This window comes from Pelodiscus sinensis, chromosome 1 (assembly GCF_052426305.1).
Source record: "Pelodiscus sinensis isolate ZL-2025 chromosome 1, ASM5242630v1, whole genome shotgun sequence".
In the NCBI taxonomy this organism is placed as follows: domain Eukaryota; kingdom Metazoa; phylum Chordata; order Testudines; family Trionychidae; genus Pelodiscus; species Pelodiscus sinensis.
In genome coordinates this window covers 133,692,926-133,716,958 of record NC_143052.1, presented here as the reverse complement: position 1 = coordinate 133,716,958, position 24,033 = coordinate 133,692,926, and the positions used below count along the sequence as shown (strand labels likewise).

The 24,033-nt window shown below is 43.8% G+C and overlaps 1 protein-coding gene across 2 annotated transcripts in view; it reads left to right on the top strand.

Annotated features, from left to right (window-relative positions):
- Nucleotides 1-21,299, top strand: part of NTF3 (neurotrophin 3) — a 69,621-nt gene extending 48,322 nt beyond the window's left edge. Inside the window, exon 3 of one of the 2 annotated variants that reach the window (XM_025187275.3) lies at nt 15,556-21,299. In XM_025187275.3, the coding sequence (XP_025043060.1) occupies nt 15,577-16,341 (765 nt within the window). In that variant the 5' untranslated portion in view covers nt 15,556-15,576 and the 3' untranslated portion in view covers nt 16,342-21,299. The remainder of the gene's footprint in view (nt 1-15,555) is intronic. The other variant, XM_006128149.4, reaches the window with a different exon arrangement.
- The last annotated feature ends 2,734 nt before the right edge of the window (nt 21,300-24,033 follow it).

Genomic DNA, 24,033 nt, shown 5'->3' with positions numbered 1-24,033 from the left:
TTTTGGGACTGGTTCTGTTCAATATCTTCATCAACAATTTAGGGTATGTCTACACTACAGCAGTAATTCGAACTAACTTAATTCGAATTAGTTAATTCGAAATAAGCTAATTTGAATTAGCGCATCTAGACCTAAAAACAAATTTGAATGAGCATTTTGCTAATTCGAACTAGCATGTCCACATTGAGTGGACCCTGAACCGAAGTTAAGGCTGGCCAGAAGCAGTGCCGGCAGGGCATCAGATTAGGACTTAGAGTGTGGAGCTGCTGCCTCAGGCTAGCCAAGGGCTGTGCTTAAAGGGACCTGACCCCCACCCCAGATAGACAGTTCTCAGGGTTCCCTGCTTGCTTGTCTAACTCGATGAGGGACAGCAAAGCAGTCCTGTCTTGGAGTGCTCTGAGTGCCTGCACTCCGCATATCACAGCACTCGGCCATCAGCCCAACTGCACTTGCCGCAGGCTGCCATCTGGGGGTGTGTGTGTGTCAATCGGAGGGTTATCAGGATCCAGAAGGCCCTGCAGGAGAGCTTCCACCCCGAGGAGCTCGCAGAGCCACCCCAGTCCTCCCCATCAGGGGATCGTGCCCCATTCCTCCCTCACCTCCTTCCACTTACCCCTCCCTAGCCCCCCTTCCTGATGTACAAAATAAAGGACACGTGTGTTCAAAAATAGAAATTCTCTTTATTTAACAAAACTGGGGGGGGGATTAACCTCTGGGGAGACTGGGAAAAGGAGGTGGGAGAGGGGAAGAGAGAGGGTGGGAGAGGGGAGGGGGAAACCTGGGAGGAGGGAGCTGGAAGGGGGAAGCCAGGGGAAGAAGGAGGAGGGGAAGTATCAAACTATGGTACGCCATATCTTCAGTACTGTGTACAGATGTGGTCTCCTCATCTCAAAAAAGATATTTTGGCCTTGGAGAGGGTTCAGAAAAGGGCAACTAAAATGATTAGGGGTTAGGAACAGGTCCCATATGAAGAGAGGCTAAAGAGACTGGGACTTTTCAGCTTAGAAAAGAGGAGACTGAGGGGGGATATGATAGAGATATATAAAATCATGAGTGGTGTGGAGAGGGTGAATAAAGAAAAGTTCTTCATTAGTTCCCATAATAGAAGGACTAGAGGACACCAAATGAAATTAATGGGCAGCAGGTTTAAAACTAATAAGCGAAAGTTCTTCATACAGCACATAGTCAACCTGTGGAACTCCTTGCCACAGGAGGCTGTGAAGGCTAGAACTATAACAGAGTTTAAAGAGAAGTTAGATAAATTCATGGAGGTTGGGTCCATGGAGTGCTATTAGCCAAGGGGTAGGAATGGTGTCCCTGGCCTCTGTTTGTGGAAGGCTGGAGATGGATAGCATGAGACAAATCGCTTGGTCATTGTCTTCGATCCATCCCCTCCGAGGTACCTGGTGTTGGCCGCTGTTGGCAGACAGGCTACTGGGCTAGATGGACCTTTGGTCTGACTCAGTACTGCCATTCTTATGTTCTTATGTTGAAAGCTCAGGTTTCAGGGTCGGGGGTCTCACTGGACCAACTTGATTTTCATGCAAACCTGCTCCTGGGTTCGCATGAGGCCTTTGGTGGCCAGGCTGGCAGCTATCCTGCCCTAGACGGCCGCATTCCTGTGCCTAGTGCGGAGATTGTGGACATTGGAGGCCTCCCCCCAAACCTTGATGAAATCCACGATCTCTACACTAGACCAGGCGGGCGCCCGCCTCTTGTGGCCCCAGGCAGGCTCCTGGGAGCCGTCAGCCTGGTCCTGGGAAGAGGTGGAGAGCTGGGTGGCAGCGGGTGGCTGGCTCATGCTGTGCCGGGTGCAGGGTCTGCTGGCTGGGTGCTGGCAGTCTTGCAACTGGCACAAGCACTGTAGCCAGACCGTGCCCCTTTAATGGCTCCAGGCCTGGGAGGAAGGCAGAAGAGTTTCCCTGGTTTGGCCCAGAGTGGCCACCAGGGCAACCTGGGAAGGGCTAGCCTCCAACTAGTTCGAATTAAATGGCTACAAAGCCCTTAATTCGAACTAGTTAATTCGAACTAGGCGTTAGTCCTCATAGAATGAGGTTTACCTAGTTCGAATTAAGCGCTCCGCTAGTTTGATTTAAATTCGAACTAGCGGTTTGTATGTGTAGCTGCTATTAAAGTTAATTCGAACTAATGGCTGTTAATTCGAATTAACTTTGTAGTGTAGACATACCCTTAGATATTGGCATAGAGATTACTCTTATTAAGTCTGCAGATAATACCAAGCTGGAAGGGGTTGCAAGTGTTTGGAGGATCATTCAAAATGATCCAGACAAACTGGAGAAATGGTCTGAGGTAAATAAGATGAAGTTTAATAAAGGACAAATGCAAAGTACTCTACTTAGGAAGGAACAATCAATTTCATACACACAGAAAGGAAAGTGACGGTCTAGGAAGGAATACAGCAGAAGGGGACCTAGGGGTCATAGTGGACCACAAGCTAAGTATGCGTCAACAGTGTGGTGTTTAATTCTGTGATGCATTAACAGGAGTGTTGTGAGCAAGACACAAGAAGTAATTCTGCTTGACAGTGCAGATTAAGCCTCAATTGGAGTACTGTGTGCAGTTCTGGGCACATTTCAGTAAAGATATGGAGAAATTGGAGAAGGTCCAGAGAAGAGCAACAAAAATGATGAAAGGTCTAGAAAACATGAGCTATGAGGGAAAACTAAAAGATTTGAGTTTCTTTAGTTTGGAAGAAAGGAGACTGCTAGAGGACCTGATAGCAGCTTTCAAGTACTTAAAACTGTGTTACAAGGAGGAGGGAGAAAAATTATTCTCCTTAACCTCTGATGATAGGACAAGAAGCAATGAGCTTACATTTCAGCAAGGAAGGCTTAAGTTGGACATTAGGAAAAACTTCATAACTGTCAGGGAGGTGAAACACTGCAATAAATTGCATAGGGAGGTTGTGGAATCTCCATCACTAAAGATATTTAAGAGCAGGTTAAATAGACATGTATTAGGGATGGTCTAATTCAGTTGTCTCCAACCTTTTAAAGTATGAGATCACTTTTTGAATTTAAGTGCAATCCAGGTGTGATGGACCAGGTCAGATCTGGGCACAGCTGAGGGCATCCGCTCAGAGCGAATTGCTCAAATCCGGAGCTCCTTACAGCCCCCAGACTAGAGACCTTCCCAAACAGGCCACAAACCAGTCCCACAGAGTGCTTCAGCTGCCTGCCTGAAGCCTCACGAGCAAAACCCCTCCGACACCCCAGCAATATCCGTGCCCCAGATGGCCCTGGGCCTCATACACAGGGGTCTTAGAACCCAATCCCACCTACCCCGAACAAGTTCTGTCTGGTTCCAAGAAACAAGCCACAGGTCCCTGGTCAATTTACCCTCTGGACCTTACCCACAAATCACGCTGAGCCAATCCTTTAGAATCTACCATCTAAAGGTTTATTGCTACCAGAAAGAAAAGCATGAGAATAAGGTTGCTAAGGTATCATACATTACATGCATCGAATCTCCCAGTTCTCAATGCAGGCTCTAGCAGAGATGTTATAACTGCTGGCTTAAAGGTCCTTGCTGCACATCCTAGGTTAGGATGGGTCCACAGTTCTTTCCAGCTCTTCGATCCTTGCACTGCTGCCTCTGGGATGAAGTGCTGAGCTGAGTACAAGATTGAGTCAGCCACATGGCATCTTCATACATCCTTCCTCGTCTCTTCTTGGTTGCAGCAGGTCACCTGGCCAGTGGCCTATCCCTGTGTTCCCTGCTGGTAGCCCTTAGGTGTCAGGCCTCATTCCCGAGGTGTGTCCTTGGCCCATTGAGTGCTATTGTCCCACATAGCCTCGCTAATTAACATGTCCATAGGCAGGGCTCTGCCCAATGCTCAACCACATGCAGAGAAATATTCAGTAGCCATACAAAGTACATGCTTATAACTTCACACACAGACATTATACAATCACATGACTAGTGTACATAGGATTAGCAGACAGTAAGCTTCTATTCAACACCCCCCATGGTCCCCTTTTATACCATTTTTGGGGCCAACACCCCCACCTATGGGTGCAGCAGTGATCTGGCTGCTTCCCTCAAATTCGGTAACGTGACACCATGTTCTACCTCAAACCCAAATACCCTTGTCCCACCTCCTTTGTGACCCTTCTTCAAGGTCCCACCCCTGCTCACTCCATCCTTTCGTCCTCCCGCATCCTTCCTTCCTTTCATCAGGCAGGGGCAGAGGGTTTGGGCGCAGGAGGGGGTTCAGGGTATAGGCTCTGTAAGGGAATTGGGGCCCAGGGGGCTCAGGGCTAGAGAAGGGGCTTCGGGTTCAGGAGGGGTACATGACTGAGACAGGGATTCAGGATACAGGCTCCAGCTGGACACTGCTTACCATAGGTGACTCCTGTGTGGTAGTGCAGTGTGTCTGGTTGAGTGTATATTTCTATGATCTGACTCCCAGATGTTTATAGAGTTTGATGCAACTCAGAATTATGCAGTGAACTATCTGTAAGGAAATATTTCAGCTTCTGGACTATTTGCCACAACTATTTCTTTAAGATGTATTTGCTTTGCTTAATTAACTATTTCTGCTAGGTAAGTTGTAAATTAAGGCAAATGACATTGTTTCTGTTTCTTCAGTATATGGCAGACTGTCTCTAGACAATTTAACATGTGAATCACTGCACCCATGTGGGTCCCAAGCTCTCAAACAGATTTTAAATGTACTCTTTTTGAAGTTAAGAGAGTAGACTAGTATTTGGGAAATGTAGCTTCAGCCGCCAGCTCCATTCCAGACTTCCTGTAAGATTTTGGGCAAATCATTTAATTCCTTTAATCCTCAGTTCTAACCTTCATAAAATGAGGATAACAACATTTTTCTCGCAGGAATATTGCATGGCAGAACCTAACAATGTAGAGGGTGGTAGAAAGATATTAATAGGATGAGAACCATATACCAATGTAGGCAGAAAATGATTGCACAAACATTTCCACTCTGAATACTTATGTAAATATATGTCTTAACAGTGCTATAATGCCATTGAAGAATGGGTAGCAAGATGTTCCTAAATACTGAACAGGGACACATTTGTGTATATTCATCTTCTGGGAGCCCACTTACATTACAGATGTCTGTATCGTTCCCCTCCAGACATCCCCACCCTCTTTCTAGATTGATACTAAATAGCTATTGTGCATATTTCCCAAACCAATTTTCACTCGCCAGGCTTAGCATGAACCCTTCCTCTGAGGGATGAAATGAAAAAGGAAGCCAGGGCAGAAGGACTCAAAAGTGACTCTTTCCTACTTTTAGTAATCAGCATGTCATAATTAAAAACATCAGTTAAAATACCTTGTATTTATAGCATCTTTTGTTCAAAGATTTCAAAGAAATTTACAAATGCTACTTAAGCCTCACACTATTCCTCATTTTGTAGATTTGGAAACAAAGGCATGGAGCTCAAGATTTGCCCACGCTCACCCAATACATCAGTTACAGCTAAATAAAACCCCAGAATCCTGCCTCCAAGTCCTTAAATCTAACACAGTCAACACAACAAAGTCAGTTAACGGCAGGCCTACTGTCAAGGGGGTGGACAATGGGAGACAATTGCCCCAGAGCCAAGCAAAATGCTATTGTGGCAATACCAACGCCCAGAGCCCCAGTCCCTTTAAATGGCTGCCGGAGTGCCACATGGTATGCTCTGGGTGGCTCTCAGAGTTGGGGGTGGAGCGGGCTCACTGCTGTCCAGATGGTGCTGAGATCTGGCTGCCCCTGCCCTGCTTCTTCTGGGAACATGGAACTCGGTCTACCCCACACACACACTTTGTCAGGGGTCCGGCAAGACTATCAGCCCCCCCGAGTAATGGAGACCCATGTGACAGGTGTCTTCAAGACACCGACAGACAAGCTTAAGTATCAAGCCATGAAAATAACAGAAGAAAATATGTGTGTGTGTTGGAAAGGATCTGTTAGTTGATGGAAGTGTTCCAGTTTTTTAATTTGAAGATAAAGCTGGGGATACAACTAGCATGGTTTATAATGCACTGAATATTGATAGCAAGGATCTCATAGGAACTGTTAAAGGAAACTGGGGAGCACTGGGTGCCTATAGGAAGGTCCAAAGTGCCCTGAATTCCTCATGAGTTCAATGAATCGTTGAAGATGGAGGGTCAAAACCAAATAGAACTGCCTTTGGGTGCAAAAAAGCAACCTGTGTACCACAAGATGAGCCAAACATATGAGGAATTAATCTTGAGCCTGCTGCTGTTGGCAATGGTCAGGTGTGAGGTGCTCACATTTTTATCTGTATGAAGATGCCCTACTTAAAGATCACCTTCATATACAGCTGTGCATGTTGTTAGAGCCAACTGTGTCTGAAATGAAATGACAACTGAAGTTATGCATGTCATTTGTAACCATTCTGAAATCAGTTTACTCCAATTTTTATTAACACAAAATTATCACTATGTGGTAACAGTTTACATTGAGTGAAGCTTTAGAAAAGGCTTGAGTGACCCTTTGACAAGATATAATCAACAAATCAGAGTGACCCCACAGAGCAGTTATCAAAGCAGATGGCAGCTTCATCTGGAGGAGGCTAGCTCCTTGTCCCACCTTTTCCACCCACTGGGGGGTAAGGAGAGATATGATGAGTGATGGGCAGGAGCAGACTCACAGGGAGGGGTTCAGGGTTGCTAACCGTCAGTAAATTTACAGGCAGTCTGTAAAAAATTAGCTGAAATTGGACATGTCCGTAAAAAAAAATGTAGGTGTCCGTAAATTTTGTAAAAGTGCAATAAAATTTCAAAAAACAGCAATTATTCTATAGCAATTAAATTTCTTCTGTGCTGCTTCAGCCATTTTACTACGGAGCAGTGGAAATTGGATGTTTTAGTTGTCAGTGTTCAGATGTACGATCACAAAATGGAAATCTTCCCGGATCATGACTAACTAAATGAAAGTGAGTTAAATAGCATATTGTTCTTGGGATGTATGAATGACAACAATTACTTTTCACTTTTGGCCATTTATGTCGTCTTAAGATAGCATAAAAATTATGTCCATAAAAAAATTTGTCTGTCCGTAATTTTTTTCCATTTTGTCTTTCAACTAAATTTCTGTGGGTTGGCAACCCTGGAGGGGTGGAAGTGGCAAGGGATGCAGTGAGTGGCAGGGCCCCCCTGAAAAGAGGAGCATAGTACTAGGTAGACGAGCAGTGCTGGGGACCTTGGGGAAGGGGCAGAGCCAGGAGGCAAAGAGGCAGAACATAAAAGTCAGGCAACCATGGTCCAGGCATCTGGAGACAGTGGCTGCGCTAAAGGCTCCCCTGGCCTATTATACCCACAGCCCATGAAGGAGGGAAGTAGAAGAATACCCCATCGCTAATTTTAAAAAGTGTTGCTCTGTGTGGTTTTGAATAGGAAACAACCTGCCTCCTGAGTGAGACGCCTACTTGAGCTTTAAGTCAAACATTTTTCATCCGCAGATAATTTTGAAAACCAAACTTTTCTTACAGAGACCTGATTTTCAGAAAGTGCTGAGGACCCTGAGGAAAATCAGTAGTGACACTGGGCACCTGAAATCACAAGTTACTTGTGAAAAACCTTATTTCTATTGGAGTTCTCTCAGGATATGTCTACACTACAGTGTTATTTTGAAATAACTATTTATTTTGAAATAAGATATTTCAAAATAACGTGTCTACACACAAAATGCATTTCAAAATAGCATTTTGCTATTTCGACATAGCATGTCCACACTGAGTGGACTCTGAAGCGCATTTAAGGCTGGCTGGAACCAGTTCCAGCAGGGCACCAGGTCAGGACTTTCTGTGTGGGGCTGCTGCCTGAGACTATCTGAGGTCTGTGCTTAAAGAGACCTCCCTGGACAGCCAGTTTTCAGCTTTCCCTGCTTGCTTGTCTACCTCGATGAGGGACAGCAAAGCATTTTGTCTCTGTGCTCTGGTTGCCCTCACTCAGGATCACAGCACTCTGAACATGGAGCTAGAGCTGCCCCTGGGCACTCTGGTGCTTCTTGTGGATGCGCTGCTGTGAGCCTGGCTGCACTTGCTGCAGGCTGCCATCTGGGAGGCTGACAGCGAGGGACTGTCAGTTTCCAGGAAGCCCTGTGGGAGAGCTTCTACCCTAAGGAGCACTAAGAGCCTCCCTGGTCTGCCCCACTGGGTGCTTGTGCCTCATTCCTCCCTCATGTCCTTCCACTTACCCCTCCCTAACCTCCCACCCCCTTCCTGATGTCAAATAAAATACATGTATTTTCATGAACACAAACTCTCTTTATTTAACTAACGGGGGGGGGGGGGGGATGGACAAAACTCTAGTGAGACTGGAGAAAGGAGGTGGGAGAGGGGAGAAGAGAGGGTGGGAGAGGGGAGGGGGAAACTTGGGAGGAGGGAGCTGGAAGGGGGAAGTAAGGGAAAGAAGGGGGGAGGGGAAGCTCAGGGCTGGGGGTCTCACCCGACCAATTTGATTGTCATGAAAACCTGCTTCTGGGTTCACATGTGGCCTTTGGTGGGCTATCCTGCCATAGACAGCTGCATTCCATCATCTAGTACAGAGATCATGGATGTTGGGGGCACCTCCCCAAACCCGAATAAGGTCCATGATCTCCACTATGGACCACGAAGGCACCTGCCTTCTCTGGACCCTGGCAGGCTCCTGGGAGCTGGCAGACTGCTCCTGGGGAGTAGTGGAGGGCTGGCTGCCAGTGGCTTGCTGGCTTATGTTTTGGGGCCACTAGGTCATGGGCAGTGACTGCTGGCTCTGGACTGGCAGGCTTGGAGCTGGCACAGGCACTGTGGCCAGAGTCATCCCTTTTAAGGGATCTGGGAGCAAGGGGGGGGGGGGAGGGAGAGAAGTGTTCTTGGTTGAAGCTGGAGTGGCTACCAAGGCACCCTGGAAAGGCTGGAAGCCCCCATTACGAAATAAGTGTCTACACAGTACTTATTTTGAAATAGCTATTTTGATTTTGGCATTATTCCTTGTAGAATGAGGTTTACCAAATTCGAAATAAGCACTCCGCTATTTCGAATTTATTTCAAAATAGCAGTTTGGCTGTGTACATGCTAGGAAAGTTATTTCGAAGTAAGGGCTGTTATTTTGAAATAACTTTGCTTTGTAGACATACCCTCAGTAAAGATTTAGTAGCACACATTGACGTGGGATCTCACGCTACTAAGATTTTGTTATTTTTACAAAACACACCAGAGCAGCGTTTCTCAAACTGTGCTCCATAGACTCCGAGGAGTCTGTAGCCTTGCTGATTGACTACTCTCCCGCTTCCTCTCAGTGCCTCCTGGAGCCTGAGGTTAAGGCAAACTCTTCTGCCCTGGTTCCACACTACTCCTGGAAGTGACCACCAGGAGCCAGGGAGTCTCCAGACACTGCCCTTGCCGGAATGCTGGCTCTGCACTTCCCATTGGTTGGGAACTGTGAACAATGGGAGCTGCAGGGGCAGAGCCTGCCAGTATGCATGCCTCTCTGTACACAGGGCACAGGGCCCCGGTAGCCACTTTCCGGAGCCACAGTAAATGCTTCCAGCACCCCAAATCTCCTCTTGTAACCCAAACCTCTAGTCCCTCATCTCAGAGTCTGCATTTTTAGCTGGAGTCCTCACTCTTCCTCCCCCATACAATTATCTCCTGCCTCACGCCAGAGTCCCATCCCATAACCAAACACCCTCCTGGAGTCTGCACCCCCCCACACACACACTCCAATCCTCTGACCCAGCTCAAAGCCCCCATTTTTACCCCAAACTCCTCATCCCTGTCCCCTACCCTGGGGATGGAACCTCAGTGAAGGGACAAGGGTCCAGTTTTAAATGAAATTGGGGTCCTTGGGAGGCTAAAATTTGAAAACCACGGCACTAGAGAACATTTGCCCTTAAACTGCAATGTTTTGTGACAGAATGATCAGATTAAATTAATATAATGTTTTAAAAAAATCAACCCCTGAGAAGGCAGAAGTGTTTAGAATAGGGTTGCTAATTGTGGCTTGACATATTCATGGAGTTTTCATCACATGAGGACAATCCTGGAGGGTTGGCAATCCTATCTTAGAAACTCCTCAAAGGATTTGGTTATTGATTTGACATGGAAGGTCCTTGGACACTGTGGTACTGGGCAGCAGTATAAAATCCTATGGGTACATCTAAACTACAGAACACCCCTTTTTCGATAAAGGGATGTAAATTAGACATATTGAAATTGTAAATGAAGCCAGGATTTGAATTTCCCGTGCTTCATTTACATAATGGCGACTTTTCGAACAAAATCCACAGTCAAGACAGGGATCGTTCGACAGAAATGCCCCATTTTGAAAGATCCTATAAATCTCATTTTTTGAAAGGCAGCCTATGATCTGAATCTATATTTGTCACTTCAGGTCTGACTGTGGGGGAAAGGAGTGGCAGTGAGGAAATTCAGCTAAAAATAGCAGTATAGATGTTGGAGGTATTGCTTGGGCACGTAAAGAGCAATTAGGGTATACAGCCTGGGGTCAGGCAGGTGGAAGGGAACTCTATCCTACCTACCTAAGCTGTGCGTAACTGTCTACACAGCCTTTTACTCCCATGTTAGCAGGGCACGTGATGGCTATATGCTACACATTGCTACAAGTGTAGATGTGAACCTCTAGGATATAAATCAAACTGCTTTTCACATGCCAAAATCTCCTGCCTGTGACACTGTATCAAGTATGCTCTGAGTGCTGGATCTGATGTGTAGCCTTACAAGTCATGAGTCGGATTTTCTGCTAAAGTTCCTCATGAGGTCCTGATCCTTGACTTTCCACATGCTCTCCATCTCTGCACAGCTTACGCAGAGCATCCGCCTTCACACTTCCCACGCTATCAACTCCGTGCAAGACATATATTTGATTAGCAGCCACTTCGCTTTTGAAATCTGATAGCCAAGTTATTGCATGCAACTATATATTGGCATGAGTTCCATTTGGATCATTTGAACGGAGGATAGTGTTAGCTTCAGTGACCATTGTGCTGACCTTTATACTGGTAGGACAGTGGTAGTGCCCCTGAGTGCTGTGTTAAACCTGCTGAGCAACAAGTTATAAAACATTGGCTGTTCAAATGATTTGCTTAGCAAGACCATATGCTACGTGCATTGGTCTTTTATACAGTATATTATTTGTGTTCTGAGATCCATCTACACTGAAAGTAATTTTATTTGAAGAGCAATAAGAATTTTGAGACACTGACTTTTATTACACACACACACAGACACAGACACACACACAGATATCATAACTTTGCTGTAAGCAACACAAAGTCTAGGTCTAGGTGAGCTCATACTGGAACAAACATAAGAATGGCGAAAACACATTTCTTGTCCATAAAAGGACTGATCGCACATTCACAGAAGGCAACTCTCATTTTGCTGCAGTTCCCAAGTACAAAGTAGGAAATTCAGTATTGCTGAATGAGTTCTATATACAAGTTTCATTATAACCATTCTGAGATTTTGGTTGGTGCAGGGGTGGGGAATCTCAAGCCTGTGGGTTAGACGTGACCCTGGCTTGCCTGGGTCCAGTTCTCAAGGGTCAGCGCCGCCCCCCTCACCCCGAGCATTGGGGAGCCCTTGCTGGTGCTCTAGCCCCCTTCTGCTGATGTCCCACCGCAGTGCTCAGCACACAAAAACTACTAGGCTAGCTCCCCTCCCCTCCAGGCTCTGGTGTGGGAGGGGAATGTGAGAAGTGTCTTTCTCCTTCTCAGTCAGGGGCCACATCAGTGAGACTTGGTTTGGTTTTTTTCCCACTTGTAGGCCCGGCCCTAGGACAAAGTGAGCAAAGCAAATGTCTTGGGCCTTGCACTTTTGGGGCCCCGCACTACTGAGTATTCACTATCCACCTGGGGCCTCGCTCCCTGCATCCTGCTTTGAGCCCCGCAAACCCTTTGGCCAGGCCTGTCCATTTGTGTGCGAACCCCAAATGATTTTTCTGTGGGTTAGTGGTCCCTGATCCAAAAAGGGTTCCCTACCCCAGCAAGTGGTTCTTGCTGGGTGTTTTCCCACTTAAACACTGTTTCAAAATTTGCCAGTGACACTCATTTGTACAGTTATAAAGTTAATTCAAAATAAAACAATCACTCAGTTCAAACAATGTGATACTGACACTATAGAACTTGTATTTAGTTTAGACACTCTGGCTGCGTCTAGACTGGCAAGTTTTTCCGCAAAAGCAGCTGCTTTTGCAGAAAAACTTGCCAGCTGTCTACACTGGCAGCTTGAATTTGCGCAAGAGCACTAACGATCTCATGTAAGATTGTCAGTGTACTTGCGCAAATACTATGCTGCTCCCATTCGGGAAAAAGCCCTCTTGCGGAAATGTATTTGCACAAGAGGGCCAGTGTAGACAGCTAAAAACTGTTTTGCGCAAAAAAGCCCCGATGGCGAAAATGGCGATCGGGGCTTTCTTGCGCAAAACCGCGTCTAGATTGGCATGAACGCTGTTCCGCAAAAAGTGCTTTTGCGCAAAAGCGTCCGTGCCAATCTAGACGCTCTTTTCCGCAAATACTTTGGCGGAAAAACTTTTCCATTAAAAGCATTTGCAGAAAATCATGCCAGTCTAGACGTAGCCTCTGGTTAAATCCCCTAGACCCAAGAAGAGCTCAGTGAAGCTGCAAAGCTTGTCCCTTCCACCAACAGAAGTTGGCCCAATACAATTTATGACCTCACTTATCTTGTCACAAGTAATATTTGGTATGCATTGCAAGTGTAAGGTAATGGATAGAAGAAAGTGCTTTCTAAGGTAATTGTAGGTACAACAAACTTAGAAATACTGCCTGCAAACACTGCAGTGTTCTGGGTAATTACTAGAAAATACTGTCATTATTGATTGCTTTGAATTATTTATATAAACACTGAATATTATTAGAATATTAATTTTCAGCAAAATTGGACTTCTAAAGTTACAGAGCACACTCAAACTATGGAACTCCTTGCCAGAGGATGTTGAAGACTAGAACTTTAACAGGGTTCAAAAAAAAAAGCTAGATAGATTCATGGAGGTTAGGTTCATCAATGGCTATTAGCCAGAATAGGTAGGAATGGTGTCCCTAGCCTCTGTTTGTCTAGACATGGATAACAGGAGAAAGAATACGTGAGCATTACCTGTTATGTTCCCTCCCTCTGGGGCATCTGGCATTGGCCACTGTCAGCAGACAGGATACTGGGCTAGATGAACCTGTGGTCTGACCAAGTATGGTCATTCTTATGTAAGATTTAAAGCAATGGGAACCTAGCATTTATGATGGTTGTAGAGTTCTGTTCTAGTTCTAGCCTTCACAGCCTCCTGCAGCAAGGAGTTCCACAGGTTGACTCTTTGCTTTGTGAAGAACAACTTTCTGTTACTACTTTGAAGCCTGCTACCCATTCCTTTCCTTTGGTGTCCTCTAGTCCTTGTTTATGGGAACTACTGAAGAACTTTTCTGTATGCACCCTCTCCACCCAACTCCTGCTTTTAGAGACCTCTATCATGTCCCCCCTCTGTCTCCTCTTTTCTAAGCTGAAAAGTCCCAGTCTCTTTAGCCTCTCTTCATATGGGACCTCTTCCAAACCCCTGATCATTTTAATTGCCCTCCCCTCTCCCAGCCTCTCTCTTCCCCTCTCCCACCTCCTTTTCCCAGTCTCCCCCAGTTTTGTTCAATAAAGACAGATTCCATTTTGGAAGACACGTTATCTTTATTTTGTACATCAGGAAGGGGGGCTAGGGAAGGGTAAGTGGAAGGAGGTGAGGGAGGAATGGGGCACGAGCCCCCGATGGGGAGGACTGGGCTGGCTCTGCGGGCTTCTGGAGGTGGAAGCTCTCCTGCAGCCCCCCAATTGCCCCCTCTCCCCAGATGGCAGCCTGCGGCAAGTGCAGCTGGGCTGATGGCCGAGTGGTGTGATGTGCCCAGTGTGGGTACTCCGGGCACTCCAAGCCAGGACTGGTTTGCAAGCGGGGCACCCCTGAGAACTGTCTGTCTGGGGTGGGGGTCAGGACCCTTTAAGCACAGCCCTCGGCTAGCCTGAGACAGCATCTCCACACTCTAAGTCCTCCTCTGATGCCCTGCTGGCACTGCTTCCGGCCATCCTTAACCCCAGTTCAGGGTCCACTTAATATGGACATGCTAGTTTGAATTAGCAAAACACTAATTCGAACTAGTTTTTTAGTCTGGATCCGTTCGTTCGAATTAGCTTAGTTCGAATTAACTAATTCGAACTAAGTTAGTTCAAATTAGCACTGGAGTGTAGACATACCCCCAAGATACTGATTTGATTTTGCCCTTGCTCAAGTTCAGTCTTCTCTCCCCTTTTATCTGTGCTATTACAGACCATGCTCCACCTACTTTATGACTTGTCTTCCAGGTCTCCATGTTTTTTGCTTACCTGTCACATGGTGCTAACCCCTCTCTGCAGAGATTCCCAAAGCTCAGGGTTGGGGTGCCATGAAGGGGAGAGGGTAGTGCAATGGCAGGAAGGGGAAGGGCTTGGAAGCTGGTAATGGATAGCTTACCTGCCCCCAGGTTGCTGGAAATCCCATCCCAGATTGTGCAGTCCCTTTGCTGGGACTGGCCCAAGGAGTTTGGCCCTAGAATCAGCCTCTGATCAGTTTCAGCAGCAGCTGACTTGGGGATTCCTGGGGTTCTTAAGTTGAATCTGTATGTAAGTCAGAACTGGCATCCAGATTCAGCCTGTTGAAACTGATCAGCAGCTGATTCCAGGAAGCCCGGGGCAGAGCAACTCTGCCTCGGGCTTCCTGTAGTCAGCCACTGGTCAGTTTCAGCAGCAGCTGAATCTGGACGCCAGTTCCGACTTACATACAGATTCAACTTAAGAACAAACCTACAGTCCCTATCTTGAACGTAACCCCGGGACTGCCTGTACAGAGAGAGAGAGAATGAATTTCCTAAAGGGTCCCCATCGCCATTCAAATTTTCCAAAGAGGTCTGCAGCTACATTTGAAACACATAGGGAGTCTGCAAATTAAAAAAAACAAACAAACAAAACAAAAAACCCCCACAAGATTGAGTATCAATGCTCTACCCTGCCCCACAGTGTAGGCTATGGAGGATATGAACAGCAGTGTTTGGAAGCTCCTCTGTTTGGAAGCTGAAGGCGTGAAGCAATGCGGCCTTGTTTGAAGAAGACCGCATAAGTGCCAACTATAAATCTTTTGATTCACACCTGTGACGCCCATGCAGGCATGGAAGAGAGTTATAGTACAGCACTTTGGTGCACACTGCCCTCACCATCCTAACTGTGGGGCAGTGTAGATATGCTTTATTCTCATATCAGCCTTACTCTCCCCATAAAGACTAAAAAATAAAATCAAGCTGCCTAAAGAATGAATGAAATGTAGCTGGAACTAATAATAATAAAGGGTCACACATATTATTTCATGAAAGGTAATTTTTATATGTTACAAGGTTTTCCAAGTAAACACATCATCTAATATGATCTACACAGTCTAACATTGGTAGAATATGTTAAAAAAAAAATCAGGACTATCCTACTGCATCCAGCAATTCTTATTTCACTGGCTCTAAGTTAACTCTGTGTTTCTTTTCAGATCTTACAGGTGAACAAGGTGATGTCCATCTTGTTTTATATGATATTTCTTGCTTATCTTCGTGGCATCCAATCTACCAACATGGATCAAAGGAGTTTGCCAGAAGATTCAATAAATTCTCTCATCATTAAACTCATTCAGGCAGACATTTTGAAAAACAAGCTCTCCAAGCAGATGGTAGATATTAAGGAAAACTATCAAAACACAATGCAGAAAGCAGAGGCTCAGCAGGACATTGAAAATGTGAAATCAGACTTCCAGCCCGTTATCTCAATGGATACAGAACTTTTAAGGCAACAGAAACGCTACAATTCTCCCCGCGTCCTTTTGAGTGACAACACCCCATTGGAACCTCCACCTTTGTATCTTATGGATGATTATATTGGGAATTCTGTAATGGTGAACAGAACCTCCAGAAGGAAAAGGTACGCAGAACATAAGAGCCACCGAGGGGAATATTCTGTATGTGACAGTGAAAGTTTATGGGTCACGGACAAATCATCTGCTATCGACATTAGAGGACACCAGGTCACTGTACTAGGAGAAATTAAAACAGGCAACTCTCCTGTCAAACAATATTTTTATGAAACGAGGTGTAAAGAAGCCAAACCAGTAAAAAATGGCTGCCGTGGCATTGATGATAAACACTGGAACTCCCAGTGCAAAACATCCCAAACCTATGTAAGAGCACTGACTTCAGAAAACAATAAACTGGTAGGCTGGAGATGGATAAGAATAGACACATCCTGTGTGTGTGCATTGTCAAGAAAAATAGGAAGAACATAAGTCTGCATTTCTTTGCTATATAAATTATTACTTTAAATTATATGATATGCATGTAGCATATAAATGTTTATATGGTTTTATATATTATAAGTTGACCTTATTTATTAAACTTCAGCAAACCTACAGTATATAAGCTTTCTCTCTCAATAAATATGAGTAAAAAGGCATGTGCCTCAGCTGTGGGCAGCTGCAGTTTTATTAGAATATGTTTGTGACTCTGCTTATCAGCAGCATACCATAATCTTACTGTAAAATCTGTGTAACATCAGTATTTTTCATTCAGTATTGTCAAGCCAGTGACTGTCATTTAGTAAACTTGTTAAAAATCAGATAAATGTCAAGAGTTGTGTACACATTTCTATCCCCTGCTACATATTTTCATGAGACAAAGTGGATGAGGTAGCATCTTTTATCGGAGCAGCTTCTGTTATTGAAAAAAAAAAAAAAGCTTTTGAGCTACACAGAACTCCTCTTCAGGCCCAGACCTGAAGTAGAACTCCATGTACGTCAAAAGCGTTTTCTCTTCACTAAGAAGTTGCTCCAATAAAAGATATTACCTCACCCACCCTGTCTCTCTAATATCCTGGGACCAACACAGCTACAACAACACTGCAAATCACATATATTTCATGTTTAATTAAAAGTGTTAATTCCTCATCACTGAAAGAAAAACAATGTGGCCTACAGCTAACATTAACATTCCAGCCATTGACTAGCTGTAAAATACATTTTCTGTATGTCATGCCAGTTTTGCCACTAGAATTACTGATGCTTTTCCTCTGTTAGCGTTCCAGAACTGCTGCTAATAACCCAGCAATTTTACTTTAGGTTTTTGAAGCACATTTGCTTTGTAACTGGTTTTTAACGCTGCCAATTCTTTTTAGAAGTAAAAGGAAAAAATCTAAAACATTTCTAATAGAACCTTACCAATGCCAAGAAGCAATCTAAGTGGATCATTAATATAATATATAAAAGATGATTACTTTAAACTATACTATTTATTGTGATCAGGTTCCTCCTTTCCAGTCATCTATTAACTCTGCTACACCATTACATTGTTTCTTTGTGCCTGGGATTATTAAATTAGAAACAAAATCATTGGTATCTTAATACTAACAGAATCCTGGATTTAGAGTTCTAGCAAAGAAGAATACAGTTTTGGGGTGGGTGTCAAAACCATTCTTTCATTCAAAGCTGTAGTTCTGGTCAGCATCCATTGTTGATTTTTCATGGAGAAAGACATCTGCAGAAATGCTCAACAAACCTGGAATTTTATGGAGGATCACTGGAGACTTACTGTTTTCTGTATGGCATGTGATTAAAAATCAGGTTCTCAAGTAGCCAATAGCTGAAGTGAAACTGCAGTATTATACAGATGAGTTAACATTTACCCCCTCCTCCCCCCAAAAAGAAAGAAATACTGCTAAACACCTTGCACAGACATTTCTAAATTCTGTGCACAAAACATATTTTATTCTTTGCATTATTATGTGGAAGTGACATATATATGGCACTGAGCAAAAACTGCAGCCATTGTAAAATGGAGACACTCCATGAAATCAGTGTAAATAAACCACATTATACCATGGGCCAGACCTTGCTCCATTAAATCATATGGAAATTTAGTCACTGACATCAATGGGAGCAAGATTAAGCTTCCTATATTAGCTATATCTGATTGGATCTTAAGAATGACAAAACTGGGGAGACAAAAACTGCCCCTAAATTTGATAGTCCTCACAGGTGGAACAGGCCACCTTCATGTTGCTCTGTGATCACTTTCGTCTTTGCATTCAACGTGCATAAATTTAAAAATAAAGAGCTATGGCACCAAAACAGTAGCTGCCCTGGTGGCTTTGTATTTATACCTTTTCACCACTGGAGAGCCAGATTTAAATCTTCAGCAAGTCACAAGGGAAATGAATTGGGTGGTCTCCCTTATCCCCTATGGCGAGTGTGACATCATTAAAAGCACTGCAGAATGGGGCCAGATCACTCCTGAGACCAAGGACTGGGATAACCACAAGCCTGAAGTGGAACACCTAGGCAGGTCTATATGAGGATGATTGTACACAGAGCCTGATAGCATACCTCCCACTAAACCCCTGATCTTATGAGATGCAAAAAAATCCCAGGTCCCCAGTCAAGTTGCTCAGTACCCTCAACAGGAGGCATTCAGCACTTTGCAGGATTAAACCCTAACTTAATCTCCCCCTTCTCCCCCCGCCTCCCACCCCAAGCAATACTAATTCCAGAGGTTCTGTACCATGATGATCCATTAATGCCTAGGATATGGTTTATATGGTGGGAAAATCATTGCTTGTCTATATAAACAGTCAATGTACAAGCTGGGATAAAAATCTACAGTCCACTAGCCTGCAAGCATTAAACATCTGTTTAGGCCCTGCTGCCTGCAAACTAAAAGTTCCCCTCTGCACTTTGATCTACTCCCATTTCAAAGTGAGGGCAAACTATAGAACTTTTAGTCCACAGTAGCAGGGACCATATCAATGCAGCAGCCTACTGCAAAGTAGATTAACGTGTACAAAATCAGTGCTTCTTGTGCAAATACTTTGACGCTCCCGCTCAGGGATAAGCCCTCTTGCACAAGAATACTTGCGCAAGAGGGCCAGTGTAGACAGGCACCTTAATTTTTTGTGCAAGAAAGCCCGATGGCTAAAATGGCCATCGGAGCTTTCTTGCGCAAAAGCGCGTCTATACTGGGCATGGATGCTTTTGTACAAAAGCACTTTTTGCGCAAAAGCATCCATGCCAATCTAGACTCTCTTTTGCAGAAATACTTTTAAGGGAAAAACTTTTCTGTTAAAAGTATTTCCGCAAAATCATGCCAGTCTAGACGCAGCCTTTCAGAATAACTATTCCAGAATAGCTTATTCTGAAATAACTGTCCAGTGTAGATGTTAGCCTTAGAGACTAACAAATATATTCTATGACAAGCTTTCGTGGATAAAGCTCACTTTATCAGACGAGTTGAAGTTGTTAGGCACATGGTGATTTCTGTTTTCTTTGTGGTGTCTTTTGCCAGTAAAGCAATAGAGTCTGCTCGCTGTCATACAAATGTCCACAATAATTTCACTGCAGTCAATAAAGACTCAGTAATTTTACTGAAGTCAGATTTTACTCCTGAGTAATTAATATCAGAATCTGGGTCTACAACCTTTACTTCAGCTCTTTGCAAATCAGGAATCTTAACCCTGGAGAAAATAATTTCCTATTTTCTAATGTAAATCACATCATAAGAACTGGTACTAGGACTCTAACTTCATCATCAATGTATGGAATATTTTACAAGTGGAAGAGGAAAGTTGCACAGAAAATGTAGTACACTGCTGATGATCTGAAATGTATTATATAACCAAGAAACATGGTGCATAACATTATTAGATTGACTGCGTCATTCTATCCCTTAGTACAACATTAAAAAGAAGTGTTACCATTAGGCTTTGATCCAAGTCCTATTAATGTCAATGGAAGAATTCCCACTGATTTCAATGGGACTGGATTGGGCCCTGAGTGAAGGACACTACACATCTTAACAGCGCTTCAGTGTAATTATACGTGTATTTATAAATCCTGTGTGTAAAATTTCCTGTGTGTATTTCACAGCACATAAACATACATACAAAGCCTGTGCTGAATGTGTAGGGTCTGATCTTGTGCTCATTGTAGTCAGGGAGAGTTGTGTCATGTTGACTTCAGTGGTGGTTAGAGGGAGTCCAAAGTTCTCTAGCCATCTTCTTTGTATCAATTGTTTAATGAAATAATAAGCCCAACGGTAATCGGTACATTTGGATCTTTCAAACTCTTCCCCCATTGGACAGCAGAGATAACTGTCAATGTTGTTTCCCCAATATTTTACATTATAAATACATGATGGTGTTGCAAAAATGATTGGCCAATACTCTCGGTTTGCCTAACTATCTGTGTCAAACTGTGTTTTCTCCAAATTTTTCGTGTATTTTTTTACAATCCATTTGGAAATTGTTTTTTAAAAAAAAGCGCTCCGCTGAGGTTTTGGGAAACCATCTGCATTTATTTTATCACCTTTGAACATGTGTTCAGGAATGAAGTCTGTGTAGCCAGTTTACTGCTACCTAGAGATTTGTGCTGCTAGACCAGGAAGAAACTTCAACTGGGCTGTACTGTGTGTGCTCTCAAAACCACTCTCTTAATATTCTGTTCAGTGCTTTAGCAATCTGAGTTTCTCACTCAAATATATGTTGTGTATCTTCAGAAAATACACAACAAGAAAAGTTTGATTTGGAGTTCCAAAACTGAAGATTTAACGATAATGAACTTGCTTTTCTGACCTGTCAGCAAATGCATTTTCATAGCAAATTGAAATGTACAACCATCCATTTCATTTTAATAGAAACATTGTGGCAAAAAATCAATGGGATTCTGTGTTCCCCACATTCAGGACGTGTATGTAATTCATCATGCATGTGGCAGGGAGAGAACAGGCCCTGCAGCTTGTGAGAAGTGAAGAGAAGTGTGCTGGGTAAGAGCTGGTTTTTACGTATGGAGGGGTTGTTTTCTGAAATGCTTTGCCTGTATTTGGTTACAGCAGATGGCAAAATGATGAAGCAAGCACAGATGTGATGCACACAAAAAAAAAGTCAACCAGCACCAGAACTAACAAAACCTTTCTTAGGGGAATCCGTGATACGCTACTGCTGTAGGCGCAACGACTTGTTTTGACCAGATTTCCTAGTTCTGCAAAGAAATTCTCTGTTAAATTATTTACATAAATGTTACCTTTTTTTTTTTGGCCACAGAGGTTCTCTGGATATAGTCAGATTAGCAAATTAAAAATTTCGCAATCTTTAAGTTGCTTTGCTATCACTGATAAACTGTTTGTTGAGAAACCCTTCCATGTAAAGCATGAAACCTATGTCTACAATACTACCCTAGTTCGAACTAGGGTGGTTAATGTAGTCATTCGAAGTTGCAAATGAAGCTCGGGATTTAAATATCCCGGGCTTCATTTGCATCTTGCCGGGCGCCACCATTTTTAAATCCCCGTTAGTGCGGACTCCGTGCCCGCGGCTACACGCGGCACGAAGTAAGTAGTTCGAATTAGGCGTTCTAATCCGAACTATCGGTACACCTCGTTCCACAAGGAGTAACGGTAGTTCGAATTAGAAAGCCTAATTTGAACTACCTACTCTGTGCCGTGTGTAGCCGCAGGCACGGAGTCCGCACTAACGGGGATTTAAAAATGGCGGCGCCCGGCAAGATGCAAATGAAGCCCGGGATATTTAAATCCCGGGCTTCATTTGCAACTTCAAATGACTCCATTAACCACCCTAGTTTGAACTAGGGTGGTAGTGTAGACATACCCGAAGGTTCCAAATTACCTCAAGGGCAAGATCCTCCAATAGGCGTGGCCATTTTGAATCACATCACTACTTGATTCTGGCCACCACAAGAGCATCACCCTGGTGCAAAGAGAATCCGCCAGTGGCGTCAAGCTAACACACAAGCACCTCTGCTCCCACCTTCCTGCTGCTGTCAATGCAGAGCACGTGGCTGGATGAAAGGCTTGGAGTTGGACTCCCCATGCTGAACAGTGGAATGCTGGCTGCCATTTTGGCCCTTTGACCCTATCACAGCTGTCTGAACAAGTCAAAGCATACTCAGGCTGTTTTAACTGTCATCTAGGAATTGGCTGTGTGTACAGTGGCTCCAGAATGAAAAGATAGGACAACAGTGAGCCCTAGACCATCACTATATCTATCCAAACAAGACACCTTGTCTTGCACTGTGTCTGTCTGTAGACATAGATCTCGCCCTGAGTGCTCTGTCTAAAGGCTGATATTCAGAGTCATTCAGGCTTTTGGCTGAGGCTAGTGGGAAGTTCCCAGGAACTGAGCAGACAGCCAATCTGTAGCTCTTGTCAGCAAAAAGGCACCAGAGGCTGAGGCAGTTCAGGGTATTTAAACAGAACGAAAGAAGAGATGGAAAAGCCACAGAAGTGGGACGTGGAATCAAGATCTGGAATCAGCTGCTGATGCTTCCAAGAGTCACTGTGGCACCTTAGATAAGTCATTTCACTCACTATTTTATAAAGTATCCTCTAATTGGTGGGTGTTATAGCCAGGGCCTGAGTTCCACCTCTCCAAATGAAAGTGAAGAGAGAGAAAATGCACATCTCAAAATTTGTACCTCATCATCAGTGCCTCTGCTTCCCAATCTGTAAAACAGGGAATAATTATAATGATACTTACCTACCTCACCTGGGGAGCTCAGAGGCTTTCTCCATTACTTGCAAACTACATTAAGCTCTTTGGATGGAAAACATTGGTATTATTTGGAAAGGATCGTGGTAGCTTAGAAACGTGGTAGGTCTGAGTTTTCTTCCATCAGCATGGAGGTGAAAAGGGAAGGGAGTAGAGTCTGAACAGGGGAAGAGTGTAGGTTGGAGAAAGGGACTGAGGTTTTGTTTTGAGAAAGGTAATGAGAGATGTCATTCAGAAAATACCTGTTCATTACATCAATGTAGTATACTCATTCCCGTATTTGAAGGGTTCATTAAATACCACTAAATTATTTGAAATCCTGAAAAATTCAAAATGAAAATTAACCATTATAGTATAAATATTAATGCACACAATTACAATATGATGATTAGGAATTAATAATAATTTTCTGAACTTATGTAGCTTTGGTTAAAATCTTCATGCAACCCAATTGTCGGCACTCGGCTTGAAGAGATGCGAGCGCAGAATTTGGCCCATAATTCACAAAATCTAAATTAAATGCATACTAGTGAACCTAAGTTGGAAGCATTATCCATCGCCTACAATAAACCAAGGTTTTGACATCAGTACTATCAAACCTGTCCCTTTTAAATATAATTTGAATTGGCCAGTGCACATATATATCAAGCAGCAATTCACAAAAAGAAGAAAATTGTAAATAGAAATATGCAGTAAAGTACTGTGTCTAGTAGTGTAAATAACTTCTATTGGTTCCTATTTATGTTCTCAGTGTCTGAGAAAGATCTAAGATCTATATTTTAATATAAAATTGGTTTTTTTTAAACACGGTATTTTGTATAGTAAGCACCTCCACTTACTGCTTGTAGATGTTTGCGGTGTGTAATCGCTATGAAAAATGTAGCAGTATGATTCTAAACTAGTGTGGAAATGTAAAAGTTACAAATTCCCGCCTCTGTATAGTAGTTAGTTAAACCCAGATGTGTGAAAAGTGATGCAATCTGCTTCCTAGGTTCAGAGATTAAATACACTTTAAAATATTAAGTGGCAGCTTTTGTCAAGTTATTACCAAATGTCTTAATTCAGATTCATATGAGAAACAGCCCAGCTTTCAGGTGAATTATGCTTTTGCATCTTTGTATAGCTCAAATTTACTAAATGTAAACCCTGGTAAACTGAAAAGCTGGAAGTTTGATCTAGCATGCACTGCCATTGGTTCATATGCATTAGCTCCAGTATATGAGCCAGAGTGAGCCCCCTTAGATCGTTTTGCTTGGCATACTGAATGAAACCTATAGGAGAGGATTTCCCTCTTTCTCTGTAGAAAGGGAGCTCAAAACACTTCCATTGCTTTGTCTACTGGAGAGCACTACAGTGGCCTCTCTATGCAATTCAGAGCCTGTCCCCAGAGAGGAGGTAGCAGTTAACTGGCTGGAGGGCGTAGGAGGCA